Source organism: Nestor notabilis, unplaced genomic scaffold, assembly GCF_000696875.1.
Source record: "Nestor notabilis isolate BGI_N333 unplaced genomic scaffold, ASM69687v1 scaffold7711, whole genome shotgun sequence".
Lineage (NCBI taxonomy): Eukaryota > Metazoa > Chordata > Aves > Psittaciformes > Psittacidae > Nestor > Nestor notabilis.
The window spans coordinates 46667-62719 of NW_009915071.1; the positions used below are offsets into that span (position 1 = coordinate 46667).

Here is a 16053-nt window from a genome sequence, read left to right on the forward strand (position 1 = left end):
AAATTAGAGCTTAAAGAGGATGAACAAGAGGGAAGAAAGCTGGATGTTAATGGCATTTTTTGTCTATTACATAGCTACACTTTACCAGCTCCTCTTTGTCTTCTGTAGGTCTTATTCACGTTGGTGATGAATTGAGGGAAGTCAATGGGATTCCTGTGGATGATAAAAAACCTGAAGAAATAATACACATTTTGGTAAATACCAAAAGTTTTAAAATTAATTTAGGGGAGTCAAGAAAAAGTAATTACAGTTACGAGTTCTGGTGTATTTCTTAGACGCGTATTTTACAATAATGCCTTTTCTTTTAGTGCCATCATTTACAAACTTCTATTTCCTTTCACTTAAAGAATGATTTTCTGCGCGTTACATATATATGCAATTACAGATTACTTGTAAAGAGTTAATGATGATAATATGGCTATAAATGTGTTGCAGAATGTTGCAGACCTCAGTGTATAATCTACAGTTTTTAGGGCACACCATGATCTGTTGAATTAAAACTATTTTAAATTTATCCATTAATAATGCGTTAACTCCATGTGAAAATTAATTCGTAATTGATGTACTTAATAGTATAACTGGTGTATTACCAGTATAAGTGGTATATTAAGATTATATTTTATATAGATTTGCAGTATATAGCCATATATATAATTATGTTTGCACTCCTCTGAACTACACAATCTCTAAAGCTAACCTAATTACTCACGGAGCACTATTGCAAATTAAGTAATTTAGACTTTTTCAGAAATATTTAATTATTTTACAGCAGAGAAACCAATGAGGGTCATGACAGCTCTCTATATTCATGGCATAGGAATTTCTAGATACATAAATAACTTGCTGTCAGAATGGCTGTCTCACAGTTTTGGTTCATTAACCAAGATGATTCATTTCAAGTTTTAGTCTGCTGATATTTATACTTGCTTTATGGTTTTGTATTCCCTGTAGAAACATATTTCCCTGCAAAAATTAATATTTAAAAATCTCTAGAAACACAATAGCACTAGGAAAAGGTGTGAACAATTTCCCCATTTACCTCCTTGAGGTACAATATAAACATCAAACGCTAGTTAGAGCTTGTTTCAAAAGTAACAGAATTATTGATTCCAGTCCTACGGCTGGTGAAATAAGAACTTGGCTGCTGCTTGTCAAACAGTGAGCTCTTGGATCGCAGACATGCCGGCAGAAGTATGTCTCGCTTGGTAGTGGACGGGCCTGTTTCCATTTTGCTTAAATCGTTGGCTGTCTGTTGCACTCTGCTAGTTTTATGAAACTTGTCGGCTGCATGCAATGGTAGTGGAGGCTCCAGCTGATTAGCACTTCCTTCAATAGCAAAATGTCACTGAGGCAGTGGGAATATATTGTGGTTAATAAGTAAAATGCAGCCAGACACATTTTAAGTGGGATATAGGGGAAGATGAATGGATGAGGTGGTTGATGATGGCTAACTTGTTTTAAGATTTATAGTGGAGGGGTTTTTTTCCATTTAGTACATGTAGTCTATTCAAATATGTTTTTCTTTTCTGTTTCTTAAAGTTGCCAAAAGAATAAATCCCCCCCAATAGCTCTGTATGATAAATATGGCACAAGCCTGTTTGACTGTTTCTTTTCTTATTTTTTTTTCTTTTTTTTTTTGAAAAATGAAATGTTAGTTGGATTTTTCCAGGGATGTCCAAACTGTGCCAGAAGTCCAGCAGTTCCTTCTAATATGCATACATTTTAGCTGTAGCATTTGCTTCTGGTTTCAGTGCAGAAGTGGAACCTCTGAAACATGCAGGTTTTAACAGTCCATCTCTGCCCACCAGTGAAGTAAATAAAATGGAGGATTTCAAGAGAACGTTTTAATCTTTGCAGTGCAAAGTTTGGTATGGTGAAGCTGTCAAACTCCACAGATCTTGCTTGGGAGAGGATAGATTCATTGTATTTGAGTATTTTTAAATTAATTTGCATTTCTTTTCCTTTTAAGATTTCTTTGAAATGTACAGCTTTATTCTCACTGTATTTTCTTTTCAAACATTCACCAGGCTCAGTCCCAAGGAGCAATTACATTTAAAATCATACCTAGTGTGAAGGAAGAAATGCCAGTGAAGGAAGGCAAGGTAGGCAAGACTATTTCAGAAGCTGTTGCAGTAACTGTTTTGCTCAGGATATATATTGTTTGCTTGGATGACAGAACCAAGAATGTGATTTATTCCTCTGGATTCAATTTTTCTAATGTGACAATGTGTAGTGCACTGTACACTTCAGTATTCATGTGCTGGATTTACAAGCGGGTGTAACATGGTTCTTAAGCCCTAACTCTGCAGCTGTAAAGTTGACATCGGTAATCTTCTGTCATCTGAGAGGACCCGGCTTGCTTCCAAGTACTCCTTTTCTTCCATCATAAACTTGGTAGAAGACACTTGATAGCACCTTGGTTCAAAAGTATCTTCTCTTCTGTTCCCCATATGGGCACACAACTCACCTGTATAGATCTGTTTGCCTTGGATCGTTGAGCATTTACTGCATTGGGGTTGTGGTTGCAGAAGTAAAGAATTTAACATTCACATACGAACTTCTAATGTTAGATGTCTATAAGGATGTTTTACAGTAGTTAATGTTTATTGCATTGCATTATTTAATTCAATGGTTTTGAATAGTAAAAGTAAAATTGGATTACATTTAATATTTTGATTCTAAGGATAAACCACTGTTTGTTTCAGATGTTTATCAGAGCTCTATTTGACTATGATCCTAATGAGGATAAAGCAATTCCTTGTAAAGAAGCTGGACTTGCTTTCAGAAAAGGAGATATCCTTCAGATCATGAGCCAGGATGATGCAACCTGGTGGCAGGCCAAACACGAAGGTGATGCCAATCCCAGAGCAGGCTTGATCCCTTCAAAGCATTTCCAGGAGAGGTGAGCTACTGGGAAGCATAGTTTCATTATTTTTTATACTAAGAGAAGACAATTCTTTGCCGAGTTGTTAAGTTAGCATAGTTGTCATATGTAATGCTCATAGATTACATGGGTATGATCAACCTGCATTTGCAACAAGACAGTTGAACTTGGAAACCTGTTGCTGAAATACTTTGGATTTCCTTATTTGTCTGGCTAGAATTAATAATGACAAAAACTGATAGGATAACGCTGATCCAGATTGAAAAAAAAACCATATGGAAAATAGCACATCAGTATCTAAATTCACACTGATGCACTCTGCAGGAATAGGAACTGAAGCAGGTTTTGGAGAGCTTACAAAAATTTGAGGCTGAGGATTAAATTTTTTTAGATTGTCAATAGATTGCATTGTTTTAAATTAATTTCTTATAAAATCTTCTGGATATTTTGCATTAGTCTCATGATGTTAAGTGTTTATTAATCCCAGACTTGCTGTGAAAACTGAGGAGTTTGTGTCTTTCCCCACCACCTCCCATTTCATAGGAGATTTGCACTAAGAAGACCAGAAGTGCAGATTCAGCCACTGAAAATTTCCAACAGAAAATCATGTAAGTCTGTTAACCTGGAATAGAAATCATACTCCAGATATCTAACCTTATAAAATAGCAGCTTGTTTCAGCCCTGTGACTACAGGATGCATTTCTCCTGGGCACAATAGCTTCTTGAGTACATTGTATCAGTAGGAAAATAAATGTAAGAGCTGAAATTAAAAGCAGCTAACAATTTATCCCAACCCTCCAACTTAGTTTTTGAACCACTGAGCCCCATTAGTGTTTTGATATATAATATTTCAAAGATTGAAGAGTGTTCTTTCCTTGTTGAAATAGCACAGAATTGGCTCAACAGATTTTATAATTTGGACTGCATCAATACAGTGAAATTTATATTGAGAGTGAGGTAAAAGGTTGGATAATCTTCCTTTCTTTCACCTGTATAGTTGGTAATTTTTTGCATCCTATGAAGCAGCACAAATTTTTAAAAGTCAGGACATTCTGTTCTTTGACAGGCCTTCACAGAACCAGGTTTTATTGTTTTGTAAACATATTCGTTTATAACAGTCTCTGCTTTTAAATACAGTAGTTGCACAATGGAAGAAAAATAAGCTCTAAGAAAGCACATACATCGAAACAAATATTTTCTTTCCACTGGAATTTACGTCAACATCTGTTTTAAGTATCATTGCATATTTTACTTGACCTGTTATTTCTTTCAGTTGTACAGACTCGTAATAAAGTGAGTACAATGTAAGAAACTATCACACTTCAGTAGGTTCTAAATCTTAAATACAAACATGTTTGTGAGTTCAACTAGAAATATTCAGAGAGATCTAAAATTTCCAGCCGTTTTTCATTCCTTAACATTAAAACAAAAAGTATGGATACTATGGCAAAAAGTGGATGCTGGCACACTAAGTGCAGAACTAAATGCTTTTAACTTTAAAACTTCTCACTGATGTTTCTATTGCAATTTTCCTAACTCCTTGCTATGGCTTTTGTGTTCTAAAGTTCTACAGTTACTGCTAGTTTTCTAATAATTTGCATTTTCTATCTTTCACGCCATTTCACTATTTGATTGTGTGCCCTAATGCTATTGTTAACGCCAAAGCCCTTGATAAGCTTTGTAATTACAGTAACGGACTATGTGATTGCACTGTAGCTTTTCTAATTTACATAGGACTTAGAAACAAAGAGGAGCTTCTACAGCTTGTAGTAAATCTGTTGTTTTTCTAGGTTCTAGGTCAAGTTGCTCTGCCCCAGTTTTGGAAAAGTGTCTGATCCCAGGGTATAGCTATTTCTCTCTGTCCACTGTTCTTGAATCTGGATAATACCCTCAACAAGAGCCTTCAATTAAGGTGGCACTGATGCTTTTGAAGAGGTAAATCAGCTGTTGCAGCAACACTGCATGATTCCTTTTCTAATAGACTGCATCTTTTTAGTGACCTTCAAGTGAAAGGTTTTACAAGATGCATCTCACCCTTCCAAATAGACAGCCTGGACTTGATTGGGAATTGCCAAAATTGCAATCCAAAGAAGACCCACAGTATGTCTGCTGTTGTTGTCTCTGCCGTTTCCACTAACATTGCCTTAATTGGCTTAAACAAGGGAGAAAAGTTCCTCTCTTCCTTCCCTTTCTTTAAAACATGACAGGTCAGGCAGTAGGCCTATTATCCTTCTCTTTCAGACTTTGTTTAAACAAAGCGAGGTCCAGCTAAATATCATCTAGAAGACTGCAGACTAATGGAGGCTTGTAATTTTTTCTCTTCACCATTTCTTAGGATAATCTGCTGCTACATTTGCCAGATTTCCATGGGAAGAGGGGAAGTGGTATTCTGAGTAGAGGTCCATCCCTTCTTTCAAAGACAAAATATGTTTTTAGTGCTGGGAGGGAATTCAGATCCTTTATAGAGGAGGTATTTTAAGGACCAGAATTCAACTACAGAAAAACTGTTATGACTAGGATGATGCTCGAGTTGCTCTCAGGAAAACCTTCCACTTGCTTGGCTTTTCCAGAAGATTCCATGTTAAGATGGGAAACTCCACACCCTTGTGATCTTTCTATGGTTAGGCAGCTTTATCATGTTACCAAGCATGTCAGGGAAGCTGTGGGATGTGGAAGCCCTGTCTGTATTTGTTCACAGCAATCACCTTGCCAGAACTGGAAGATGCTGGAAAATCTTGTATTGTGCAGCTGAGCAAAAAGCATACTGCCAGCATTGGAAACATGTAAAGAAGGTGACATAGAGAACCGAAATTTGAGAAGAACTTCTGGGTCTGATTTTTATTTTTAGCCCTTTTCTGTAGTGTGGGGTATAAGCCCACTGATTATTGTCCTCTAAAATTTTATTTAACAAGTTTCTGTGTAAGGAGGTGGGAAATTAGAAATGCTTGATTTCATCTGATTCTTTTTTAATCCTGTATACTGGCCTCCAGCTTGATATAGGGTTCTCCAATGTTTAGAAGGGTAATTGTGTGGGGAAACTGATGTTCTGCAGATCTTCCCAAACTAGCTGTGTATTGAGAGGTTGCTTGCTACTGCAGTTGGTCCCATCCAATCTTATGACCCGAATTTCCTTAGCAGTTTGGAGGGAAAGGGCAATTTGCCAGCTGATATTCTTATAGCTTCCCAAAGATGAAAACCTGTTGATTTTAGCAGAGCTGCTAATAAAGGTCCCTTTCCGGACAGGACTGGGAGTTGTGCTAGGAAGCTTTCTTGCAATGGTAAGTAGCACTGGATGTCAGCCTGCTCTGCTCAGTCAACTCATTTCACAGATCCCACCTTTTCTAATGAGGAAGAAACCTGGGTACATGCCTTCATTTTTAATAGGGAGAATCAAGGACAAATATTCTATTTTCTTAGATACCCAGAAAATCTGAGTCAGCTCTGGTTTCTTAGGTGGGCTTTCAGGGTAGTAGTGTCATTCTACTTGAAAATTAATCTAAAAATCAGTTAAAATCATATAACATATGAGAAGTACTCTGCAACTTCTGGTTTTAGCTCTTTTCTCAAGCCAGTTCTGGAACTGGGAAGGACTGTTGTATTTGTCTAGAAAAGAGCTCTCTGAAACATAGTCAATATCTGTATTTACAGAAACATTATCATCCATCTGTGATTTGCTTTGATGATTCTGTTTCAAAACGTACAAGGGGCTAGATCGGATTACTTTTGGGAAGCTATTTCCTATTCTGAATTTTTGACTCTTTTCAGCATAGCAGTGCATGTTATTTAAAGTTGTTAATCTGTACACGTATTTGTGTATCATAAATCTGGGAGTAAAGTGGGTTTTTTTGGTGGTGCTTGTATGCATACACATAACAAGGAAAGAGAGCGGAGGTTACTTTCCACAGAACTTTGTCAGCAAGAAGTATTTGCATTGAAAAAAACCCAGAAACCCAAACCAATCAGTTTATAATAGAAATGCCAATTCTTAGTTTCAGTTTAATAGCCAAGTCAACTGTTTCATCATGTCTATGTGTGAAGTACAAGTAAATAGCTTAGCTTTGGGGAAGATACACATGCACCCCTCTCCCAGCAGTTAGTCATTTTCTTGAAAGGCAAAACAGAATCATTCTCACATTGCACCAGTCAAAGTGAAAAACCTTTAATATGTCATGTGTATACTGGAGGAGGAGGCAAAACAGTGTACACTCCTTTATGAAAGGTAAGTGAAAACACACATTTTCATTTGCAAATGGAGAAGGTGCATAGTTTGTTGGTATCTGGGAGTAAGGTCAAAGGAAATTGATAATACAGGTATCGCCTATGCTGACAAGAGATGGTTCTACATTGAGAGGAAGACACAGAAAAAGTAAGAATAAAGAAAGAGAAAAGCAGGGAAGTGAAATTTTGTATTGAGGATGAAGGAAAGGAGAAAGTACTGCAACAAGGGCAATGGAAGAACAGATAGACAAAAGCTGTCCATCAACCCCATTAGGCAAAACTCAGAGGAATTACTGGATTAACGTGATTAACAGTATAACACAAAGAGCATTACTATAGTTCAGTTGTTTCTTGATTCAGTTTAAATCAAACACTAACGTATTTGCTTTCACTTTCACCCTTTCAAAAATTTAACAAAATTACTAATAGGAACTCTGACCTCTTTTGGTTTGCTCTTTTTGGCAGAAAACCTCAATAAATGCAATATTAATATATGATAATTTTTAAAAGCATGAGATAAGTAGCAGTTTGAAGTGCTGACCCGCTGGTAAGATTGATAGTGTTGCTTCCCAGGCTCAGGGTTAGTGCAGAAATGATGGAGGGATAACAAACCTCTCAAGCATTTGCAACATTTTTCTCCGTAGCTAATGGGACTTTTCAGCAAATAGCAGCATTCTGCATTAATACTATGGGAAATTATAATGGGGAAAAATGCTAAGAAAAAGCAGCACAGAAAAGAAAATAGGAAAATGGAATGAAAGCAAAGGAACAGAGAGGGATGAGATTCTGTGAGAAGACTAGCCCTCTGTGTGCTGGGATGGTGAACATGCAGTATACCTGCACCTGGGGTGAGAGGGAGCTCTGTGGGATGCAGGGGGAGGTACAGTACAAATGTGTCTGGCTGCATACAATAGGCTGTGGTATGTCTCAGCATGTGAGCCACTGCTGAATGCCAGCTCTGCAGAAACATGCCCACCTGGTATTCCTCAATAATACTTAACAGCATTCCTGGCTTTAGGTCACGTTAGCTTGGGCACAACTTTGTAGCCAGAGTTGGCTCTGTGAGTTCTCCTGTCGCTGCACCCTGGCTAACTACGAGCGACGTGAGACTCAATACAGGGAAGAATTAATTTGTTCAATAGCTCCCAGTCTGTTAACTTGAATACAAAGACTACTCATGCTCTGACTGTAATAGTCATTGCCAACAAACATGATCGTTCTTGCATTTGTAGCTTACTTTAATTTGTAGATAAAACAGTGATCACCTGTTTTTTTGAGGGAAAAAAGTATATTTCTTTGAATAACAACCAAATGACTTACTGTTCTGCAGATGTTATAAACTACAATAATCAGCCAAGACATTATATTCCTTCAGCATAATTTTGCTTTCACAGTGGTTACTGTGTTTATTCTTACGTTTTATATATGTTGTCTCTGGTATGAAAATTACTGGTAACTTTATATTTTATACTAGTGTAGCCTGTAACTTCTGTTAACTTGTGCAGTGCATGCATATGTGTATGTGTATATCCATACCCTGTGTGTATAGCTGGTTATATATAAATATGTATATATATGGAGCATATACGACAGAGCTGTTCAGAAATGTCTTTTCCATGAAAATACATTTGTTCTGTATATTTAATGCTAAATGTAAATACTTACTGTGGCAAAGCCATCATCATATAGTTTTTCTAGTGCTTAAAAGCCATTTTACTTTCAATTTTGATTTACCATATGTGATTGGCATTGCATGAGCAAGAGGAAATATTTAACTGCAGCCAAATGGTGTTCATTCAAACAAGATGTAACCCAGTTTATCCATAGATGAGTGTCTTGTGAATTGAAGATCGTGTTCTGCCAACAAAAGAATTTAAACAGGCGAAAAGAAAGAATGCTTTGTACCACTTGTATTTGAAGACCAAACATTTAGGATAAATGTATAGGACACTTTTCCTTGTTAGAATTGCTGCACAATCTTAACTTTGCCTTTCTTCTCAGTATTTTTCTGTGTTCATATTTGAAACTTGATCGCCCGCTTGCAGGTAGTTATGAGTAAAAAAGTAAACCAGACCTATAGAGTTAAATTAGCACATTAGCATCTTTGTTCAGAAGTCTTCTGTCCTTACAAATACTAACTTCCTGCTACCACAGAGAAATTAAGGAAACCTGAAGCTGGATGACATGTGAGTCAAGGTCATGAGACAGAAGTGGAAACGGATCTCATAAACTCTTGCTCTGTCCTTCACCACAAGACTATCTTCATCTTCCAAGTTATCTTGGTAGAGATACTGTTATCTGATGATAAGAGGATTAAATTAGATCACCTTAACTTTCCTATAGCATGAATGCATATCATTCACTCTACAAAAAAAATCTATAGGATAAAAACCTGCAAAACAGTATAAATGTCGATTGCTATTGGGGGTTGTTCAGCATTAAAATATCAGGAGTGTTGAATATATTCACTGTAATGCAGATCACTGTACGTCACAATTTCTTTCTTACTAGAGCAAAATAGGATTTAAGGGATAATGTAACTTGCTTGTGATAGGAAACTAGAACAGAGCTGCTGGATCTAATTTTAGACTGAGAAGCATTTAAATATGATTCTTTGATGGAAATTTTGTTGAAAAAATGTCAGCAGAAGCTAAAAATTTTAATCTGGTGCTGGACTGTTCCGAAGAGTTGAGGAAGTTCCCGGAGTGGCACTGGTTTTGAGCTTCATAACTAATATAATTTAGATGAGGCCCCAAAAAACAAATCTTAATATATTTCAGTTAAAATGCATACAAAAATACAGTGTATGTGATACTGTTTTGTGTTGTTGTAGTTTAACATATTTGCTACACTGAAATCTTTCTACGATGAATAAAAACACCTTCTTCCTAACCTTCTTTTACACTTGTGTTTCCTATTTCTTTTTTTCCCACTTATGTCTTGGTTCTGCTTTGTTGTTCTTCATAAACCTGTACCATGACTATTTTCTTTGTAACCTCCTCTCCCTTTTTACAACACTACATTTAATTGATGATATTTCTTCTTTTCTCAGTAGTTTATTTGCTCCTTTTTGCCCTATGCTGGTTTTGGGTTTTTTTTGTTTTCCCATCAGATTTCCTTTTCTTTAGTCTCTGTCCTCTTTTAGTCTCTTATTTGTTCCTTCCAGATAAACACCTCTATCTCCTTTCTCACCTCAATTTAGTGAAACTGTGTTGGCCTGAGATCTATCCCAATTTTCCGTGTCTCTAAATTTTGGAATTCAGGCATGTGTCTAGATGTATCTGCTACATGTGTACAACTACTTCAGACATACAGAGCTGTATTAGTTAGTGGTGAATCACAGTACAAAGTTTCCTGGCAAATAACCTGTGGCTTTACCAGTGACAGACCTGGTAAAATTCCTGGTAAAGTTCCGATTGGGAGCTACATGTTGATGAGTGTTCTGTAGCTGCATTAAGTTAAGAAGGCCCACTAATTTCTCACTTCTTTTCATTATAGACTGCTACCTTCATCCTTAGGAGTAGCCCAAGAAAGCCAAGAGCAGTATTAAGAAGGAAGATTTTTAACAAAATACAAAAAGTTCAGAACTCCTTCACTTTATCTCAGTGTTAAACCTTAGCTTGTAGAAGTTTTGGCTTGTGCTCTCTGGGATCAGCTGACTCATTTGCAAATCCTGACATCTTTGATTTATGGATATGACCATTCCTTTTCCTAGCAGGGGTAGCCCAGGAGCCTGGGTTCCCCTCAGCTGTTCTCAGTTCTCCTGCTGTAGCTTCATTATCTCCCATGCTTGTGAGTCTTTTTTGAAAGTCTGCAGTGGTCAGGGTAGAGTGAGTGTATACCTGTGTGTACACACACACCTCTTTTCCTCCTGGTCTGTTTTGTCCTGTGCAGTTTGTTTGTGCACACAGACCTCTTTTTCTCCTGGTGCTTTCATGCTCATAAATGAGGACTTGTTTTGTTTCCAATGATAAAATACAAACAGAATACTTCAAAATGCACAGTCACTTATTAAGTCAAAGAACTTTCTTGAATTCAAGAGACTTTTTAGATATATTGATGTGAATTGAGCATTAATAACTTGTTTTCGGGAGGTACATTGCAGCTTATTGATAGAAATGAAAATATAGAAAAACTTGTCATATGTATCAGGAAATGTAAGAGGTCTCTCAGCGCAGAGAAGGAGAAAGAAATAGTACCTGGAAGCCAGCCTGCCATCCCAGGTCCAGCTTGAGGGCATCTGTAATTTAAAAAACTGGGAGTTTTAAGGTCAGGAGAAGGAAAGGGATCCAACACTTTCAGTCTCAACTCACAAAACTGTCGGCACTCTTTTAAGGCACCAGATGTGTTCAGCCAAGCAGTGCTCACCTTAAAGGACTTTCCAGCTTACTAAAACCGTGTGGTCACCTTGAGTGTAGAAATAAACTTTAAATAAGATTCAGAGGCGTCTTCCAAATCAGTATTTTAAAACATAAGTCCTCAAGAAAAAGATAACAAAAAATGATTCTGTATTTCCGGCCCTGGCAGAAAAGACTCTTGTATCCATTTCATGCCATGAAATGGGAATACCTCTTCCATGTAGTGAGATAGGCAGGAGAGTTTTGACCTAGCCTTTGTTTGGTACATCACTTACACATGAAAGATTGTAAAATATCTCTTGAATAATTTCTTCACATTCCAAGGAAAGACATGCATCATGGAAACTCCTTGAAATATTTATATTTTAGGCATATTTATTCAGATTCCAAAGGAAATTTGAATGAGATAGAAATTGTAAAATCCCTATATAAATCTAGACCTTAGTATATATCTTTGTGATCAAAAATTCATAATATTTATCTTGCTTTTCTTTAAAAGCCCAAAGATGATTGTAAAAATGTATGTTTTCCATTATCAAAGAGACAGAAATTTATTGACTTACTACAGGTAAGCAGAAAATTTGAAGTAGATCTATTATATTAGGAAAATGCCAGAGAAAAAATGGCAAGAACAATAGACATTCAAAAAAATACAAAAAACCCTCTCCAAAGCCCAGCTCCAAGGGCAGTAGCAGCTGTTACTGTAAGTACAGAAAAATACTGAGATCGTGTTCACAGTAGAAATTCTAGGTTAAAAGTGATTAAATGGAATTAACAAACTTTGTATTAATATCGAAGAGTTCTTCCATGACAACTGAGTAAGGTCATTGCTACTAAATAAATAGTGGAAGAATGTCATATAGGAAATCTAAAATGCGCATAATAGTTCAATGTCTTTTTAGGTCTTTTCTAACTGAGTGTAGTTAAACATGTAAGTTAAACTCAGTGCTGGTATGTTGGTATATGTCTCAATGTAATAGGTGCTATTAAGAGGATTTTAGAGTAGCTTACATAGCTACATTTTTTCCTATTTATGGAGCATTAAACAATATTACTTTGTTTTTTTGGCTGTTCTAAGATGAGGAAGCGGTTGAGTGTGGTAGGTGCATTTTTCTTCTTCAATTTAACTTTTCTTTCTTAAGTTATGTTTTCACTCCATTTAATGATTTCCTTTCCTATTTTTCCTTTGTGCTTCTCAGAGGAAATTGAAGGTACATGTACAAAAGTTTCCCTGCATAGCCCAATAATTTTATTTAGAGAACACGTGTTTAGAATTAAAATGCATATAGTCCAACGTTTCTGAGAGATGTTATACATATAATGGTTTTTATATTGCCACCAAATACATTGAATCATCTTTTGAAGTAGATAAAAATACCAGAATATTCCTAGTCGCTTCATGTAAAGGTCAGTTATTTGAACTATTGTTTTAAACTGCTTTCTCTCTCTTGAACTTCTGAAAGATATGTATAGAAAAGTAGTATCATAAAATAATATCAGCAAGTTGTGGATGGGCTGGGATGGAAAGAGATGGTTCCAACTTCATTACACAGCCACGAGAGGTCTTGCATTTCTAATTACTACTGAAGAATATATTTCTCTGAGATGGTAGAAAGTTCATCTATGTAGTATCATCTTTACTGTTGTCCCTCTGGGTGTAGCCAGTTACTGTTATGCTTGCAGCATATGTTAAAGTAATAGCAGCTGATCTCTTGTATTTTTTTTATTTTTTTTTTTTAGAACTTAAGAGGCCTTTGTTTATAAAGGCATTAGAAATTGTAGCTCATATTTTTGATCAAAGGGCCTCTGGCATGTAAAAATATACATTATAGTTATTTTATATCAAATGAGAGGATGTGTTTTTGATCAAAACCCTTTCTGTCTAATCCAGTGAGCCAAAAGTTAAAGCTAAAGTCTGATAATGTATAATTTACAAAAAAGCTTGATTTACATCAAATATGTTTTGCTTTCTTTTAAGTGGCATCATACTTTCTATTAACTGATAAAGTGTGAATAATACAGTGCTAGAATTCTTTTTAGAATGTTTGCTGTCATCACAATTTTTGCTTGAAAAGGTAAAAAGATCAGTGTGCATGCTGCAAAATTCCAGAATATCTCCACCTAAAATATAAAACAATAAACATTGTTTTATGTTTTTAAGAAAATGACTTACTGAAGGCTTTTTAATGCTATGCTTTGTACAGTTGTCATTTTGTAAGTAATTTCTTCTGTATTTTTTGCTGGGCTTCTAACTATTCTGCTTTATTTCTTGGCTCTTATTCTGTATGCTTTTACCCTTCGTCCAGAAGATACTGAATGTGCTGGTCACAACAGTGGATCCTATCTAGGTGAGCAATTGGTTACAAAAGACAATTTCTTCCTTTCTTTCAGCTTCTTTTCCCTGGAACTACTACTTTGCCTTTGGGGGTAATCTGCATACAAATGTCTTTACTCTGCATGAGAAAAGCATGAATATTAAGGTTTTAAAAATGGCTCATTGGATTTGACATAAAGGATTTATGTAGTGTATGCCTTTATCTGGTTATACATAAGCTACTAAAATACTGGTCTGATTTTTAAGTCAAAATAAAAAATACATATAAATTTGGGAAAAAATATTGACTCTTCAAGTACACTAAGTAAGCAATGTTAACGAAACAAAAAAGTTATTGTGTCATGAAAAATTTGAGTAAGTCTTCAAAAACACACTTTCCAGGTTTTATCCAAGTTTTGCTTATGCTTTCTTTCTTTGTACATATCTAACAATTTTGGGAGAATTCAGTAAGAGTACAGAGTAAATTTGCAGGCACCAGTTCTTTTTCCACATTACAAAATAAAAGAAGTTATAACAACTCAATAGCTTAAATTTAGCTTTAAAGCTAGTCTGAACCCAATGTATCATTGCGGGGAATGGGGAAGAGGAGGGGAAGGAGTCCTTTGGCTTCAGCCTCAAGATTCCAAATTTCAAACAAAAGCAACATTTTAAAAAGGTGAATGTTCCATGATATGTTTCAACTTTTTAATTTGTGCCATTTTAAAAGCTATGTAGAATTATTTCAGTTGAAACTGTCCAGAATTCCTGCCAGCTGAAGGCTGGCTGGAGCAAATTTTGTGGCAACCAGCCCTTTTCCCAAGGCTTTCATCCTCCTACTACAAGAGGAATGGGAAGAAACTTGTCAAAGTGCTTTAGTACATCCAAGCCAGTGTGCTCACTGAAACAGCCGAGACCAGTACTGTAAATCAGAGATGGTTTTCATATCACAGTATACTGTTTTTAAATGTGGTATAGCAACTACATTAGGAACACACAAACTGTATAGTTGAAAGAACTTTGTCCTCTTTCCAAAACCTTATTATGGTATAATTTCACCACATGTTTGTGGAACTAGTGGCCATCTGATCATGCTGAAAATAAACTTCTTACCTTTGTTAGTTAACCAACTAAATTAATGTTCAATTGTAAGTATACTGAGAAACTGGAGTATGCTTGGAAAATGATACTTTGGATGTGATTCCAGATGAACTGCATTTTCCTTGTCAAATCATCCCTTTGAAACAGAAGAGACACTCCCCTCCCCCATCTTTTCTTGGTGTCTGCAAATACAGATTGCATGAATTTTCAAGGTGAGACAATCATGGTTTTGCCAGAAAGGTGGCAAAACAGAATCATAGGATCACAGAATGGTTTGGGTTGGAAGGGGCTTTAGAGATCCCCTAATTCTAACCCCTCTGCCATGGATAGGGATATCTTCCCTGAGGGGTTGCTCAAAGCCCTGTCCAACCTAGTTTTGAACACTATTTTTGAATCCACTTTTTCTTGGTGCTGTAGCCCTTTCAGTGAAACATTTTGATGTAGTTACCAAAAAGGCTCAATCGTCTAGGAAGGAGATGTCTTGAGGAACAAGCTGCTGTTGTCCCATCTGCAACCCTCCCAACCACCCAAAAAAATCAAGATGGGGTGTAGTTTACTTAAGCGACTTTACAAATTTTGTTGGAGATCTACTGCGCAGTTCAGGCCATGGTTTATCTCCTGAGAGCTTCCAGTCGGGTGCTGCCATCGGTCCAGAGATGGTACCTTCAGCCTTCTTATGCTGGCTCTGTGCTGTTGGAAGCGAGGTGTCGGAGGAGACAGAAGACAGAACAACAGGGAGAAAAAGACTGGTTAGGACCAGTTTTGGGGTAAGGACACAAGTATATCACCTTTTTTTGCATATGGTAACAGGACACAGTGATTTGTAATTCAAACTCTCATGTACTCATTGTTTCACAAACCATTAGGAGCCCAGTCTTATTAGATGCATTTAGGATTGCTTTTCTCCTAAATTATTTTGCCGTTGTATTTTCTAAAGGAATAAACTGCTATGGAATAACCTTCAGGGCTAGACAAATGCCACTGCCTAAAGTGTACTAATTTGAACAAAACTTGTTGACCAGCTGTGGGGAAGACACAAAGCTCTTACCTATGTGCTATGCAAGGTATAAAACTGGGATAGTCTCTAAGGTAAAGGAGTCCTGGGCAAAGACATTTTATAAACCCTCTGTTAAGTACATGGGAGCCAATACTATGTCCAACTGCTGCAGTCCTCATTCCTG

The 16053-nt window shown here is 36.5% G+C and overlaps 1 protein-coding gene across 1 annotated transcript in view; it reads left to right on the forward strand.

Annotated features, from left to right (window-relative positions):
• MPP7 (membrane protein, palmitoylated 7 (MAGUK p55 subfamily member 7)) overlaps nt 1-16053 on the forward strand; it is a gene marked incomplete at its 5' end in the record, with an annotated part of 64091 nt that overhangs the window by 29069 nt on the left and 18969 nt on the right. Inside the window, 4 exons of the mRNA XM_010023941.1 lie at nt 109-194; nt 2028-2102; nt 2706-2902; nt 3428-3492. Coding sequence (XP_010022243.1) covers nt 109-194; nt 2028-2102; nt 2706-2902; nt 3428-3492 — 423 coding nt within the window. The remainder of the gene's footprint in view (nt 1-108; nt 195-2027; nt 2103-2705; nt 2903-3427; nt 3493-16053) is intronic.